This window comes from Pithys albifrons, chromosome 3 (genome assembly GCF_047495875.1).
Source record: "Pithys albifrons albifrons isolate INPA30051 chromosome 3, PitAlb_v1, whole genome shotgun sequence".
Taxonomy (NCBI): domain Eukaryota; kingdom Metazoa; phylum Chordata; class Aves; order Passeriformes; family Thamnophilidae; genus Pithys; species Pithys albifrons.
The window spans coordinates 48,516,813-48,530,869 of NC_092460.1; the positions used below are offsets into that span (position 1 = coordinate 48,516,813).

Here is a 14,057-nt window from a genome sequence, read left to right on the forward strand (position 1 = left end):
CGCTTTCAGACCACTGCACCAAGGCGTTAATCTCTGGGTCTGAACACTGCCATGCTGGATCTCTCCTCACGAGTAGGTATTTTTAGAAAGTTTGAGCTCAGACCATGCAGTCACTCCTGAACTATGCCAGGACAAAAAGAAAACAACAACTTCTGCCTGAACAATAACAGCACAGAACAAAAAGCCTCTGTAAAAGGGGTTTTTTGGCATCACTCAAAACTAGCTAAGCTTTGAAAGATGAAACTCGCAGTCAAAGAAAAAAAAAGGAAAGAAAAAGGTTCCTAGTGAACAAGTGAACAGAAAGGGCTTTGACAGTTTACTTAAAAAGCCAGATTAAAGAAAAATGATGTTATATAAATACGGCAGGCATGCTGGAGCTTGCATGCAGTACAGCACTCCATCTCCATCCCCGCCACTGCCCCAGCCAGACCCAGGGCTGGGCTTATCACCTGCTGCTGACTGTGGTACAGCCCTGTGGGTAAAGCCACCACAAGGGAAGGAGACGTGCAGTCCCTGTGCCTGCAGCTACGGGCCCTGCAGGGAAGCATTAGTCTCATGATGGAGCAAGAAAGCAACCCCGGGGAGTGGGGGATGCAGCTCCTCTCCTTCCCGAGGCCATGCAGGTATTGTGCAGAGCTGGGCAGGAAAAACACAGTCTCGCTGCCAGCTATGTGGGACCGGCACGGTGGAGCTGGAGCCACGCAGGTGATCAGAGGTCACCATCTCTGGAAAACACCGAAATCTCTGGTGCATTTCATACCCTCTGGATGACTTGAAGTCAGTATTTCTGAGGACTCTCACTGCAAAAATTTCCTGTTTTTCAGGAAATTGCTCAACCACTTGTCCACTGCTAGGAAAGATGGTGCTGGGGCAGTTTTTGCAGCAGTGGGATGAGAAGTGTGTAGTGGCTGAGAAGAGTACTGGGAGCTCAGCCTTCCCTTGAGTGGGAGAGCCAGCAGGCTGGCTCCTGTCCTTTTCTGTCAGCAGCTACAGCTGCTGGGGAATATCTGTGAGCCCCAGAAGCTCCACAATGGAGAGAACAAGAGCGAGTGGATAAACACATACATATACATATTTTTATATATATATGTATATATGTACAAGGACCGTACTTCACAGAAGCTGTAGGCCCATGGAGAAACCCCATCAATTTTAGTGCATTTTTATTGTGACTGAATTCTGAGGGCCTAGGAAATCAATACAAGCAAATGGGAAGTTGGGTGCTGCCCTGTTGCCTGCAGCTGCCAGCTGTCCTCCACCCACAGATGAGTGACTCCACTGTTCCCCTCTGGCCTTTCCTTATAGGATCACTTCACCTCTCTCACTGCCCATCAGGGACCCCTTGCTACTGGAAAGGGTTTCCCCACCCTCCATTCCCACTGGGATGTGAGCTGACACATTTTCAAGCTCTCCCCGGAGGTCTCTAATTTTCACCCATTTGGTCCTGTGGGTGTAAGAAATTCGGGGTTTCCCCTGCTGTTCCTGTCTCCATCCTTCCCTGGGTGGTAGAATGCACATTGAGGAAAAAAGCAACCAGGTACAGCTCAGCCCAGCAGCCCCCTCCAGCACCACATCCAGCCTCTGGCTACCACTCTCCTGAGAGTTGCAGTCTTTGTTTTATGTCTGAAAGATGTTTTAAGAGGAAAAGTGTTGCTGAAGTTACAGGGCTGCAAAGACAGAGAAACCACAAAGCTCTCAAGTGCACCCCACATCCTTGACAAGGGTGGCAGCACATGGCAGGACACCACACCTAAGTGGTGATGGACTTTGCCCTGGTTTTGACTGCAACTGGGTTAATTTTCTTCCTAGTAACCAGTACAGTGCTTTGTGTTGGATGTAGTGTGAGAATATGTTGATAACAGACCAATACTGTAGTTGTTGCTAAGCAGTACTTACTTTAAGTCAATGACTTTTCAGTTTCCTACACTCAGTGAGGGGCTGCACAAGACACCAGGAGGGACCATGGCCAGGACAGCTGACCCAAACTGGCCAAAGATATTCCATTGTAGAACATCATGCCCAGTACATGGGTAACTTCTGGGGGAGTTACCTGGAAGGGGCTGATCACTGCTCTGGGATGGGATGAGCATTGGTCAGTGGGTGGTGAGCAAGTGGGTTGTGCATCACTAGTTTTTCTTGGCTTTTCTTTCTCTTTGTTATTTCCCTTTTCATTACCAAGTATTATTATATTATCCTTATATTTTATTTCGGTTATTACACTGTTCTTATCTCAACCCACAGCTTTTACCTTTTTTCTTTCCTGATTCTTCTCCCCATTCCACCAGGAAAAGTGTGAGCAATTGGCTGCATGGTACTTAGTTGGCTGCTGGTGTTAAACCCCCATTTGAGCTTGGGTGTGTTGCAAGGACAGGTTAGGAGGGCAGAGCTGTGTAACAGGTGATCTAGTCTGGTTTCAGTCTGGAAGTTAAGCCTATGGCAGCTTTTATTGATCTTATCTTTTTATTGCCCAGGATACTGCAGCTGGGCAAGCTGTTACTCTTTAACCATCAGGGAACTCATAGCAAATCTGCCTCCATTCAGCAGTAGTTTTGAATGACACTGAGCTTAACATTGCTGCTAACAGCCTTGCAGAGCTGAAGAATTTGTTGTTTCTGTCTGAATCCTATAATTACGTGGATGAGAAAAACGAGGTGTGCGAGGGAAAGCTCGAAGTGATTAACAATTAGGGCAAACAGCCTGGCTGGGCTGGTGAAAGGCTCTGCCTAGGGCCAGTGTCCTGTTAACATGGAGCTGGTCCTTGTTTTGTTCTTTGCACAGAAGGAATCATATTTGTTGATAAAGCAAAGGATTTACTGGCCAGGCTGTTGAGGTCAGACTTCACTGGAACCAAACTAGCCAAAACTGTCCCCTTCCAAGGACCACATATATACAGTCCCGTGTGCTGAAAGCCAAGCAACCTGAATTTTCCATCCTCTACCAGCCCTTGAAGCTGGTCCTGGAATAGCGTTTGTAGCAGAGAAGATAGCACAGCTCTCCCTCCCTCCTTGCAGATATTCACTATGACCCTGAGCAGCTGAAGATTAACTTGATGTTCAGCAGGGAAGCAAAAACATCTTGGGGAAAGAAGCAGCTGTGTCAGTGCTTGATTCAAGTGTAAAGCCAACAGAAATGAATGGAAAACCTGCACTTGCCTGGAATCAGGCGCCTTGGACAAGACTGTGAGGGCAAAGGCATTGTGCCTGACTTTTGGGGGAATCTCGCTGTTGGGTTCAAAACATACATGGGGAGAAGTGTGTTTAGCTGAGCTTTGCTCCCCTTGGGAAGGCACTGACCCCCATGTCCTCTTAAAATAGCAACAAGGAACATCAAGAGCTGAGAAAGCTACTGTAAAATATAGAGAGGCTGGGGCAGGAGAAAGCAAATGCTTAACAGATCAGAGGAGTATTGGATGTGCTTCACTCCAAAAGAGAAAACAAGCTGCATCCTTGCTGGACTGAGCTGAGAGGAAACATTTTCCCAGCTTACATGATAAAAACAGCTTCTGCTGAGGAATTACCCATTGCCTCAGCTCTCTTCAGTCAGGAAAGACCAACATCATATCCAGGTGGCATGAAAATTGCTTTTAACCACTACATAAATACACTGCTGGTAGGGCTTACTGCTTGCACCTCCTCTGTTATTAACAGTGCTGTGGGAATCCCTGAAGCCTCCCCCAGCCACTGGCAAACAGGAAGCTGAATTAAGAACCTGGCACAGAAAACATCCTTGTGCTCTGTGGTAAAAACCTTGCAAAGTGGTTGGGGAATCTCAAGCTGTTCTCAAAACTCTCCTCCTCCTGTCCACCTATTACACTGCTCTGATGGATTCCCACAGGCACCATGTATGTGGGTTTTCAGCATTTACCTCTAAGTAACAGTTGTGGCTTTCACAGTTGTGGCTGGCACTTTAATAGCTGATTGACACTTCAGCTCTGCTTGTCCTGAGAAGGAAGTGATAAAGTAACTAATTTATACTGCCCTGTAATTACACAATGCAAAGTCACTGTTTTTTCCTGTTCTGTGGGATGGTAAGGCAAGAAAGTTGGCTATTGTCAGGTATGTGACGCTGTTCCCCTACTTTTCCTGCTTGTGCAGGAAAATGGAGAGTCTTTACTAGAAGTGTTTACCAGGCAGGAACACTGAAACGGCAGAGGAAACTGCCCATCCTGAAACACAAAGAGGCCGGGAGCAGCATAGCTTTTGTGGTCTCCAAAATGAAATGAAAGGCTGGGGTTTATTGATCGTAACTGACCGGCAGCTCTTTACCAAATTACATCCAAGTGACATCACCTCCAGCAGCATGCCAGGGGTGAGATCAGCCCAGCCCAGAAGGGGAGGCACCATCTCAGGGGACCAGCACCACCTTGCGCCGCTGCCCAGGCCCCAGGGGTGGTGGAGCAAGTGCCACCAGCAGCACTGCGGGTGCAGCAGGACTGGGATCACCTCCCCCCTGGCTCCTTCAAAGGTCATAAATTGTCACTGCAAAGGTGCAGACAAAAAATTGCCTCCCTGCTTGTAGCAACTTATGCCAGGGAGGTGAAATGGAGCAGAGCCAAAGCAGATTTAAGAGTGACTGAAGGAAACAGAAGTTGTGGAGAAACAAAAGCAGCAGCTTGTACATGGTTATTAAGCACTTACAATGTTCTCATGCAGCTTAGATAAGCAAACTGAAATTAAACATTACAGTAGGCATAAGTGCTGGTGCTGCATTCTGCCCACCAGCACAAGAGGCTGGGAGCACTCAGAAGCCAGGTTGACTGGAAATGGGTGTGTATGAGGAGGAAGAGGTGGGAAGGGGCTGAAGAGCCTTGCAACAGGAGCACACATATGGCACCCTTAGTCCAAAGGTCAGGGCAATTGCACTCAAAACTGCCTTCTGGCAGGACTCACCTGTGTGAGCAGACTTAATAATACTCAAAAGGAAGAAGGAGCCTCTCAGGCTCCTTAGGCAGGAAAGGAGAGAGAAAAGCATAGGGGGAGTGAGCACAGCTCAGGTTCCTTGTGTGTAATGAGCAGCTGTTCCTCTGGATATAAGAAGAGTTCTCCCTCCAGCACCCTGGATCCACCAGCACACAAAGGTGGTCCTAGAAGCAGCACTGAAAGCCCTGAGAATAATCCCCTACTTTGTTTTTGGCACATTACTTTGTAGTAGGGATCAGGTCATAACCTGTGCTCTCCCAACCCATCATTAGAAACCAGCCCACTGTGCTGCTGATACTCCCCCTCACCTCTCTGCACAGACAAGCAACTTCCCTGTGATTTCTGGGACTCAAGTTTTATTGTCCAGCTAGACAGCAGTGATTGATAAAGTTCTCTACTGCAGACATACAAAAGGAGATACATAAAATACTTCTCCCTATTTTATCTTATAAAATTAGGATGGGAGCCTATAGATTTGTGGAGGAATTGTACCTGTCCCCGCAACATAAGGAGAGAGGAACAAAGAGACATGTTTCACAGGCAAGGCAGAGGCATTCTCAGCTTTAAATGAACCCACCCTGGGCAGGTATGTACCATCATCTTGAAGGGAGCAGCTGCCCTCTGCTCTGGGCTATCAGATGTGAGGCAAAAAGAAAAACATTCCTCCTCTTAATTCAGCAGCAGCAGCTCTGCACGTCAGCTCTTGGCTGATAAACACAGGCTTCTAATTCCAGCCACATTCTCAGTTTTGAGAATAAGCAGCCCTGCTCCTCAGTGCCCTTTGCAACTACTGCTGCTCATGAGAAGAGGGAGAGGGAGGGAAGGGTTACAACACTGTCCGTCTCCTAAAATCACCAAACCAGAAGAAACCCCCGGGGTTGAACAGGCCAGGCAGTTGACCTGCACTCAGCTCTCCCAGGCAAGGAATGCACAACATGGACGTGTCCAGAGGCAGAGGTACAGCCACTCTTTTACTTCAGGCTCCAATGAGTTTCTTGAGGAATGCCTCCAGCTGATCCTCATCCTTTATCCCCACAAACTTATCCACAACATCTCCGTTCTTCATAGCCAGCACAGTTGGCACTGCGGACACCTGGGGGCAAGAGAAACAGGGAGACACAGGTGAGCAGAAGCTGTGGGGAGTCCAGCTGCTCCTGGTCCCCAAATGGAACTCTGAAGAAGCGGCTGCAAGGACACGAGCGTACACTGCTCTAGAGTATGATGTCCACTCACAAAACATGCCAGCTGAGCTCCACATTCCTCCCCTCCCTTGGCCTCATCAGTGCACTGACTGACAGCACACTGCTTAAGGAAAGTCTGAGCTGCTTTCTGAGTTTAAATTAGACCCAAATTTTTAAAGACTAAACCAAAGCTAATATGAAAACTAGGCAAGACTGTTCCCATTTCTCAAGTACAAATTCCTCTTCTCTTTCCCTTCTGTCCTATCATAAGCAAACAAATCCAGGACAACTCTCAGACATGAGGACCTTTGGACATTTTATGGCCAGGGCAGCATCAGACTGCATTCATATTCTCCAGACAAGACTGGAGCTGGAATATGGTCCCACCTCATCGCTGCACTGGTAGATTTCCTGCTCCACCATCTTACGATGGCAATGACGATCCCCTTCAACACATCTTTCCTTCTCCACTCCTGTTTTCAGTGGTTTATCTGCTCACACACCAGTGGCCACTTGCAAATCCCTCATGATTAGGTAAGAAGTGAAAAAGTCTCTCTGACCAGAGCCAGCAGGCAGCTGTGCTGCTTTGAGCACTGCTTTTTTAGCTCAGAACAAAGTTTTCTGGGAATTATCCAAGAGAACAGCGTTGGAAATGACAGCATTCCCCAGGGACTTGCTGGTTGACTGGTGACAGCAGAGACCCCAGAGACACAAACTGAGAGAAGGAACAACCAGAGCTTGGAGAGCTGCAGCACTGGAAGATCTGGTCACATTTCTGACCCCACAGCTTCGATGCCCTTAACTCTGCAAAATCTGTCCCTTAAAACATGTCCTGTCCTTATCTCACCCGCTGACTCTCCTCCAGGGCTTTCCCGTGTGCATTGCCAGCCCCGCTGCCAACAAGAATCTGCAAATCCCTCCTCTGGAAACCCACCAGAGGGCTGGCTTTTCTCCCATTGGGAGCCTGAGATGAAAGGGACATTTTATCCTCTTCCCTTCCCACTCGGTCCCAGACGGACTCCACAGTCTGTTCTTCAGGACTTGTGCAGTCCCATCTGAAAAGATGGGAGGGCTGGGGCTGCCGCAGGATCTTCAGCTCCTCCTAGTGACTGGAGAGAGCAAATCCAGAGAGCTTGGGCCCCAGCACTGGTGATGGTGCCATCAACATGTTCCCTTGTGATTTTAGGGGTAAGAAAGGATGGTACCAGCATGGCACTCAACTGGTCACGCCCTCCTTAAGAAGGGCAAACCTCGACTGAGCCTCCCTCTGCTTTAGTATTGAGCAGAGTTGCCCCAGCTCCACCCAAAAAAACAGCAACAGCAAGCATCAGGCCATTAAGGCCTGGCTGAGGAACAGGCAACTCTTGGAAGCACTACAGAGAAGCAGCCAACACCATGTTACTGGGACCCATGCAATGACCAGAGCACCCATGACCTTCACACAGCCTCAACCCCTCCATCTCTTTCCCTCTTTGTGCTGGTGAGCAAAATCTGAGGAAGAGTGGAAGGTCTGTGCCTGGTGCTGCAGAGCTGGGCAAGAACCAGGGCATGGAGCAACTTGCCTGTGGGCAGAAAACACGATGCTTTTGTCAGCTTCCTTCCTGCCAGCTGCAACAAGGGCAGGCTGTTAATGGAGCACGCACTTTGTTTTGCTGGTTGAGAGGCAAATGTCATGGGAATTTCTAGAATGCAAATTTGAGGGCATTTCCCCCCCCCTTCCTTTTTTGTGTCCCATCTGTACTGAACCTAAGCAATCTTCCCTCCTCCCTCAAGAGCATTTCCACAGAAATAGTCAGTCTGCTTTTGATTAGTGTTGACCACACAGATAAACAAACAAACATGGCCATCCAGGTTATTCCTGGCAACACCCATAGCAAGGGAATTCTCTCCCATTTAAAACTGGGCTTTTATACAAACTCGGATGCCACACAATAGCACAGAGGGAAAGATTTCACCCAGGCCTCTGAATGAGGCAGTAACCCAGGAGGGAGCTCTGCTGATGAACGACCATCTCTCTACCCAGCAGCTCCTCTGGCCAGAGAAGGGGCTGCCCTTTCCCAGTGGCCACACACAGAGGCAACTGGCAAAGGCAAGGGATGAATCCAAAGAATTTTAAGAGACTGAAGATAAACAAAAGTGTTTCTTCTCCCTTTCTGCTCTCAAGGCAAAAGGTCAGGAATGGGCTGGAGCAGTGGAGACAAGCCACAACGAGAGATGAAAGGTGTTAGATAAAAGGAGTCCCCAGAGAAAGAACTTTTGTGCTGGGCATAACCAGACAGGGAAGGGCACTGGGGACATTTCTAGTCGCAGGAAATGCATCTGTGCCTCATGCTAAGTCAGGATGGCTGGGAGCCAAGGGCAGACGGCCACTTGTGTAGAGGAATGCACCAGCATTCCTTGGCTCTTCCAGGGGGCCAAGGGGTCTCCCTCTCATCCTGCCTCCCCCTCTGCCAAGGGACTGTTGAGGAGGACATTGTGCAATCAGGCAGCAAGCTGGGGGCTGTGAGTGTGCGTGAGCAAGGGAATAAACATGGATGGAAGGAGACTTCCTGGCAGGTAGTGAAGGAGTTGTGGGGGTGGCAGGGACACTGAAAACCCCCAAAACAAAAACTTTCTTAGCCTGCAGACATCTGATCCCAAATGGAAGGGCTTTAAAACAAATGTTTCCTGATCTCTTCTAAATGACATCTTTGGTTTTCCTGATTTCCCCCAAACACTATCTTTGGTCCCTCTTTGATCTCAACTTGGTGTCTTTCCATAGGCCGTTATGCTCGTGTCTCCTTAAGTGGCAACTTCCTAGAAGGTGAAGCAAAACCAAGCATGTGCTCAGCACATGAACCAAACTTCTGTCTTGGAAAGGATGCCACAAAATAGGAAGATCAAAGCCAAAATTTCTCCTTTACCCCTACCTGTTTGCAGCTATCTTACTCACAGACACTGCCCAGGGACAGGGTTTTAGCCAGGGGGATAATGGCCCAGACAAGATATACACATCACTCCAAAAGCAGAGGAGGCAGTGACAAATCCCAGGCGCTCTTGCAATACAAAAACTTCATCGTATTTGTATATAAGGCTCCAGAATGAACTGCTAGAAGCTGATCCCTCCCTGCAGCCTCAATCCTGCCTGCACCTATTCCTCAGGGCTACCTGACAGGCAAATCCTGCACACAAATGCATGCACACAGCAAGCAGTGCAGCTGCTGTCTCACCACCTCGTGGGAGAGCACATGCAGTGTATCGTCAAACCTGCACAACTTGGGACTTTCAGCCTCTTTTCACAGACCTTTCTTCACATGCACACACCCTGTTTGCCATTTTCCACTCATCTGAGATTATCCTCCTGTAATCCCAGCTAGTTCGATCTACTGGAAGGCTTGGAACAACACAAGACTTGAGCTAATAACCTCTACTCTGTTCTCCTCAGAGCCTTGCCTGCACCTATGTGGATTTACACACTTTTTCACCACCAATTAAAACCACCTCACCCTCTTTTAACTTCTCACTTTGGGCTTGCAGCAGCCAGCCCTGCTCAGGAGGCAGCAGCCACCTTCCTTGGCCTGGGGCGTATCTGCCAGCACGTGTCACTGAGGAGAGCACCAGAGGCTCCTCATGCTCAGCCTGCGGGAGGTGCAAGTCATGACTGTGGGCACCAGCTGTGTGGACATGCCACCACAGCACAGGCAAAAAGATCTCCCTTGGGAAAGAGTGGGAGGGAACAAGCTGTTGCCACTTCCACCTCCTTCTGGCTTGGCAGGGTGTGGAAATGGCACACAGTATCTTCACAAAGGCTCAACAGAATGAAAGCTTGCTCAGGAGATGGTTCACACCTTGTAGGGTAGCTTGAGGAGCTTCCTGACCTAGCTCTTCCACCCTGGGAGCAGGGCTTCATCTGCAGAGGGAGAGCAGATTCATCTACATGATAAACAAGTGAAAATTAAGCACCTTCCTCCCTGTAAAACACAATAGCAGGATGCCCCGACTTCACAGAGTTCTTGTTTACAAAGAGAGAAAACAAAAGTGAGCACAGCCATTAGAGGAGTTTTTGTATTCCTTAAACTACCTAATCACTGATGCAGGAAGAAAATAAATCATGTATACCTAAAGCCAAGGCCTTCTCCAGTCATTCTTCTGCTTCCTGGGAGAAAGGCAGCACAGGGAACACATCCATCAGTGGTGTAACACACTAATGCAAGCATCAACGTCCCTCCCCATCAAGAGCAGGATGCATTCTCCTGTTGTTTATGTTTACCTGGCTTCTACCTGTCTAAACAAAATTCATGGTGTCTCCTTGTGCTGCAGCTTAAGGATGGGACATTGTGACCCAGCTAGAGATCTTCAACAAGGAAGGGAAAGAGGACACGCCAGTTGCACACAGGACCACGGTCAATAGCAGAGCAGACTGGGGCTTTTTACTTCACATTCCTGCCCTGTACCTGAGCAGTCCAGGCTCACATCAAAACGCTGCGTGTGCTTCGTGCTCCTCAACGCCAGACAAGTGACAGATGCCTGCAAGGCCTAGAGGACACCTTTCTGCAGAATTATGAGATGGGGATGCTGAGCATGAGCAGCAAAGCTGGAGAACAACCAAGCAGCAAAATCAACCTACTAAGAAGCGACCCAGTGGATCAGGAACCAGCAGGCACTGGGCTTCCCCTCCCCTCCAAAGCTGCTGCTGTGCAGGCACAGCTCTCCCCAGGGAGGAACCTTCTTGACGCTGCCAGCTAAAGGAAGTCTGTGCTCTTGCACCTCCTACCTCGTACTCAATAGCAAGGTCTGTGTGATCATCAATGTCCACCTTGGCCATCACCACCTTCCCGTCCTGCTTGGCCACCATCTTCTCTAACCTGGGGCCCAGAATCTTGCAAGGACCACACCACCTGATGGAGCAAGAACAGAGAGCAGACATTACAGGCAGCAAGTGCAGCAGCAGCCATGGAAGGTGTGCTGGTATGCCAGTGCTGTTCCATTCGGGAGCCAGCCTGGAAACACCATTCCTGAACCACGGCTTACAAAAACACACCTCTCACAAACGAGCTGTCAAAAGTGTTAAGGAAGCTTCATGTCTGACCATCCAGAAGCTACTCTGACAGTCACACTCAGACCACCTGAGCTGGGACTGAGGCCCCTTTGCAGCTTCACACTTCACAGACGCAGACAGACAGGTTTCCTTACATGCTCAACCCCAGGTTTCCCACAACAGTCTCAGATGTCCCCATCCTTAAAAATAATGTAATCTTGGTGCAGTAACAAAATAACAGCTCGAGCTGGTGCCTCCAAGGAGGGACATGAACAAAGGAAACTTAGAGCTTTTACCCCTCATAGTCTAAGCCTGTGATTCTGAGTTTCCACGCACCTGGCTGGGCCACAGGTCCCCAGGCCCTTTGTTGTGCCTCAAAGGGTGGCACAGTGGTCAGGTCACAGCCTCTCGCCTGGGGCTCTCCCCACCCAGAGCTCAACCTGCAGCTCCCCCTGCAGGTGCACACCGAGTTACCTGCACTGAATGTATTCCCCAGCAAATGGTGTTTTCTGTGTGTGGGTTGGAGGGGCTGAATGGAAGAGGACACCATCCCGCGTTTGTGGTGCTTGGATGTTGTCTGGAACACACTGCAGTCTGCAGTGCCAGCCTTGCTGGTTCTGCTGCCCCTCTTCTCATTCATCCCTGCCCTGCTTGACATCCACGTGCAGAGCTGTGCTCCTGCTGCCCTGCAGTGAGCGCTGCCACCAGACACAGAGCTTGCAGCCCACACCCAAACCGGTTTATGCCAATCATCAAATCACAGATTTCCCCTCCATGGTCACTGCAGGGTTTACAGAGACCCCCTTCATCTGCAAAACTTGCAGAGGCATCAAATCTGTTCAAAGGGAGACCATCTAACCCAGACACAGGTGCAGTAGCAGCAGACTGAGGCCCTGGACACTCCCTGTATGCTGTAACTGGACCAGTTAGGAGGGTATGAACGGAGTTCAAACAAAACATCAGTTAAAGCTCTAAGGGTCATTTTTCTTTTAAAACTGAAGCTCTGGTGAACTTTGTTCCTCCTCAGCCCCCCTCTCTATGAAGTTTCAGCCTTTCAGTTACTTGTTCTCTCCTCTCTGGATAACCCCAATGACATTTCACTTTGGTTTGCCAGTTTGGTCTGTTTAAAGAAGAGATTTTGGGCTGTTTCATACTCAGTTTGCCCCACATCAGCCATAACAGGCTCACATGACAGCACTGCAGCATCATGAAAACACATGAAAAACCTGAGATAATCATTAATCAAGCAGATAAGATGAAGAAGTATTTTTACTAGCAAGAAGATGACAACATTTTTATTGCTGACAAATGCTGCTGGTGGTGTCACACGGCTGTTATTAACACATAAAGGCATTTGCTATCATGAGGTTCAAGAGCACACAGCCTTAAGAAACCTGCAAAGACAACATGGCAGTGCTGGGGCAGAGCAAGTGCAGAGCTCCTTCACGGCTGTTAACAACATTTAATGTTTCTCAGAGGCCATTCCATCCACCAAGCTACATAGGGGAGATATCAGAATTTATTTCCTGAGGTCTCTTTTGCAGGATGATGCAACACCAGTGGCAGGAGTGAAACCTGAGCACTTCGGAGGTGCAGGTTTGCCACCTCAGTGAATGTTTTCCTGACGCTCCCGTTTGGCACTGCTACAGGGTGTAGCTATGAGTGAAACCTTGATGGATTGATGGGCCGAAGCACCTTGTAACACCCGACCTCACAGCCTGGGAAGCCCTCAGGCACGCTCCTCCGCGGTGTGCCCAGAGTGCCACACGTCAGGACACACCTGCAGGCGCGATGGTGGAGAGGGGCACTTACTGCGCGTGGAAGTCCACCACCACGGGCTTGGGGCTGTTCACCACCCGGTCCTGGAAGTCGCTGCCATCCTGCACATTGAAGGTGCTTCCGCGGCGCGCAGAGGTGCCCAAGGCCCTGCCGGGGGGTGCCAGGGGGCCCCGCGGGGTGAGGAACAGCAGCCGCCGGAGCGCCATCCTCTGGGCCATCTGCGGGGACAGCAGGAGGTTTGTGGGGCGGAGGCGCCCACGGCTGGTCCCACCGCAGAGCGAAGCCCCCAGGTCGGGAGGCGCCCAGCATGGGCAGGTGGGGGATATCCCACGGGAATGCTTCCCGCCCCTGTGCCCCACCCCCACCGCCACGGCGCCCCAGCCGGATCCCAGCCCCTCCCCAGCTCTGTCTGTGCGGCAGAGCCAGGCACAGCGGTCCCGGTTCCCCAGTCCCCCCACCACGGCCCGCGCCCTCCGCCGCTGCCGCGGGGTTCCTTCAGCCGGGGCGTCCCGGTAGCTCCTGCAGCTGGACAGGGCCCGGACCCGCAGCCCGGGGAGGGGAGGGGGCACAGCCCGAGCGCCGCGGGCGGGACGGGCCCGTTCGCACCTTCCCGGCCCGGAGGTGACCCGCGCAAAGCCCCACTTCCTCCCGGCGCCCCGCCCACCCGCAAGATCATTGGCCGCCGCTGACGGAACTCTGCCAGCGGAGGGAGGCCGCCCTCTCAGCCGATTGGCCCCGCCCCGAGAGCCGCTATCTCTGATTGGCTCCCGCCGCCTTCCTTCAAGCCGATCCGCGGGTGCGTCACGCAGGTCAACCTCTGAGTTCTGATTGGCGGCGGAGCCCTCCAATGGGCGCCGCGCGCGGCGCGCGAGCCGTGGCGCGCTTTCTGCACGTGGAGTGGGCCCGCCAGGCCCTTCCCGCGCCCATTCCCGACCCCACGCCCGGTCACGGTTCTTCGAGGTCCTTCAGGTCGGGGCTGGGCGAAGGGCCGCATGCTCTACCTGCTTCTTTAAGCTCTCCTTGAAGCGCACAGCCCTGCAATCCCCCGGACAGCCATTAACTCCCCTCCACAACATATGCAGGGGCAGGGCACTGGGACTGACCTGTAGCCCTGCGCCCGCGAGGGCCCACCAACCAGTGTGGTTCATGGTCCCCCTGCAG

At 50.9% G+C, this 14,057-nt stretch overlaps 1 protein-coding gene across 2 annotated transcripts; it reads right to left on the reverse strand.

The window, feature by feature from the left end:
* Positions 1 to 5,258: 5,258 nt before the first annotated feature.
* TXN2 (thioredoxin 2) lies at positions 5,259 to 13,561 on the reverse strand. Of its 2 annotated transcripts, none has more exons than XM_071551687.1 (4): positions 13,503 to 13,561; positions 12,930 to 13,114; positions 10,854 to 10,977; positions 5,259 to 6,012 (listed from the first exon to the last, which is right to left on the reverse strand). In XM_071551687.1, exons 2-4 carry the CDS (start codon positions 13,112 to 13,114, stop codon positions 5,896 to 5,898), a joined length of 426 nt encoding a protein of 141 aa, XP_071407788.1. In that variant the 5' UTR covers positions 13,503 to 13,561; the 3' UTR covers positions 5,259 to 5,895. The 2 variants fall into 2 exon arrangements, with proteins under 2 accessions (XP_071407788.1, XP_071407789.1); XM_071551688.1 differs by lacking the exon at positions 13,503 to 13,561 and adding an exon at positions 13,355 to 13,496.
* Positions 13,562 to 14,057: the final 496 nt, after the last annotated feature.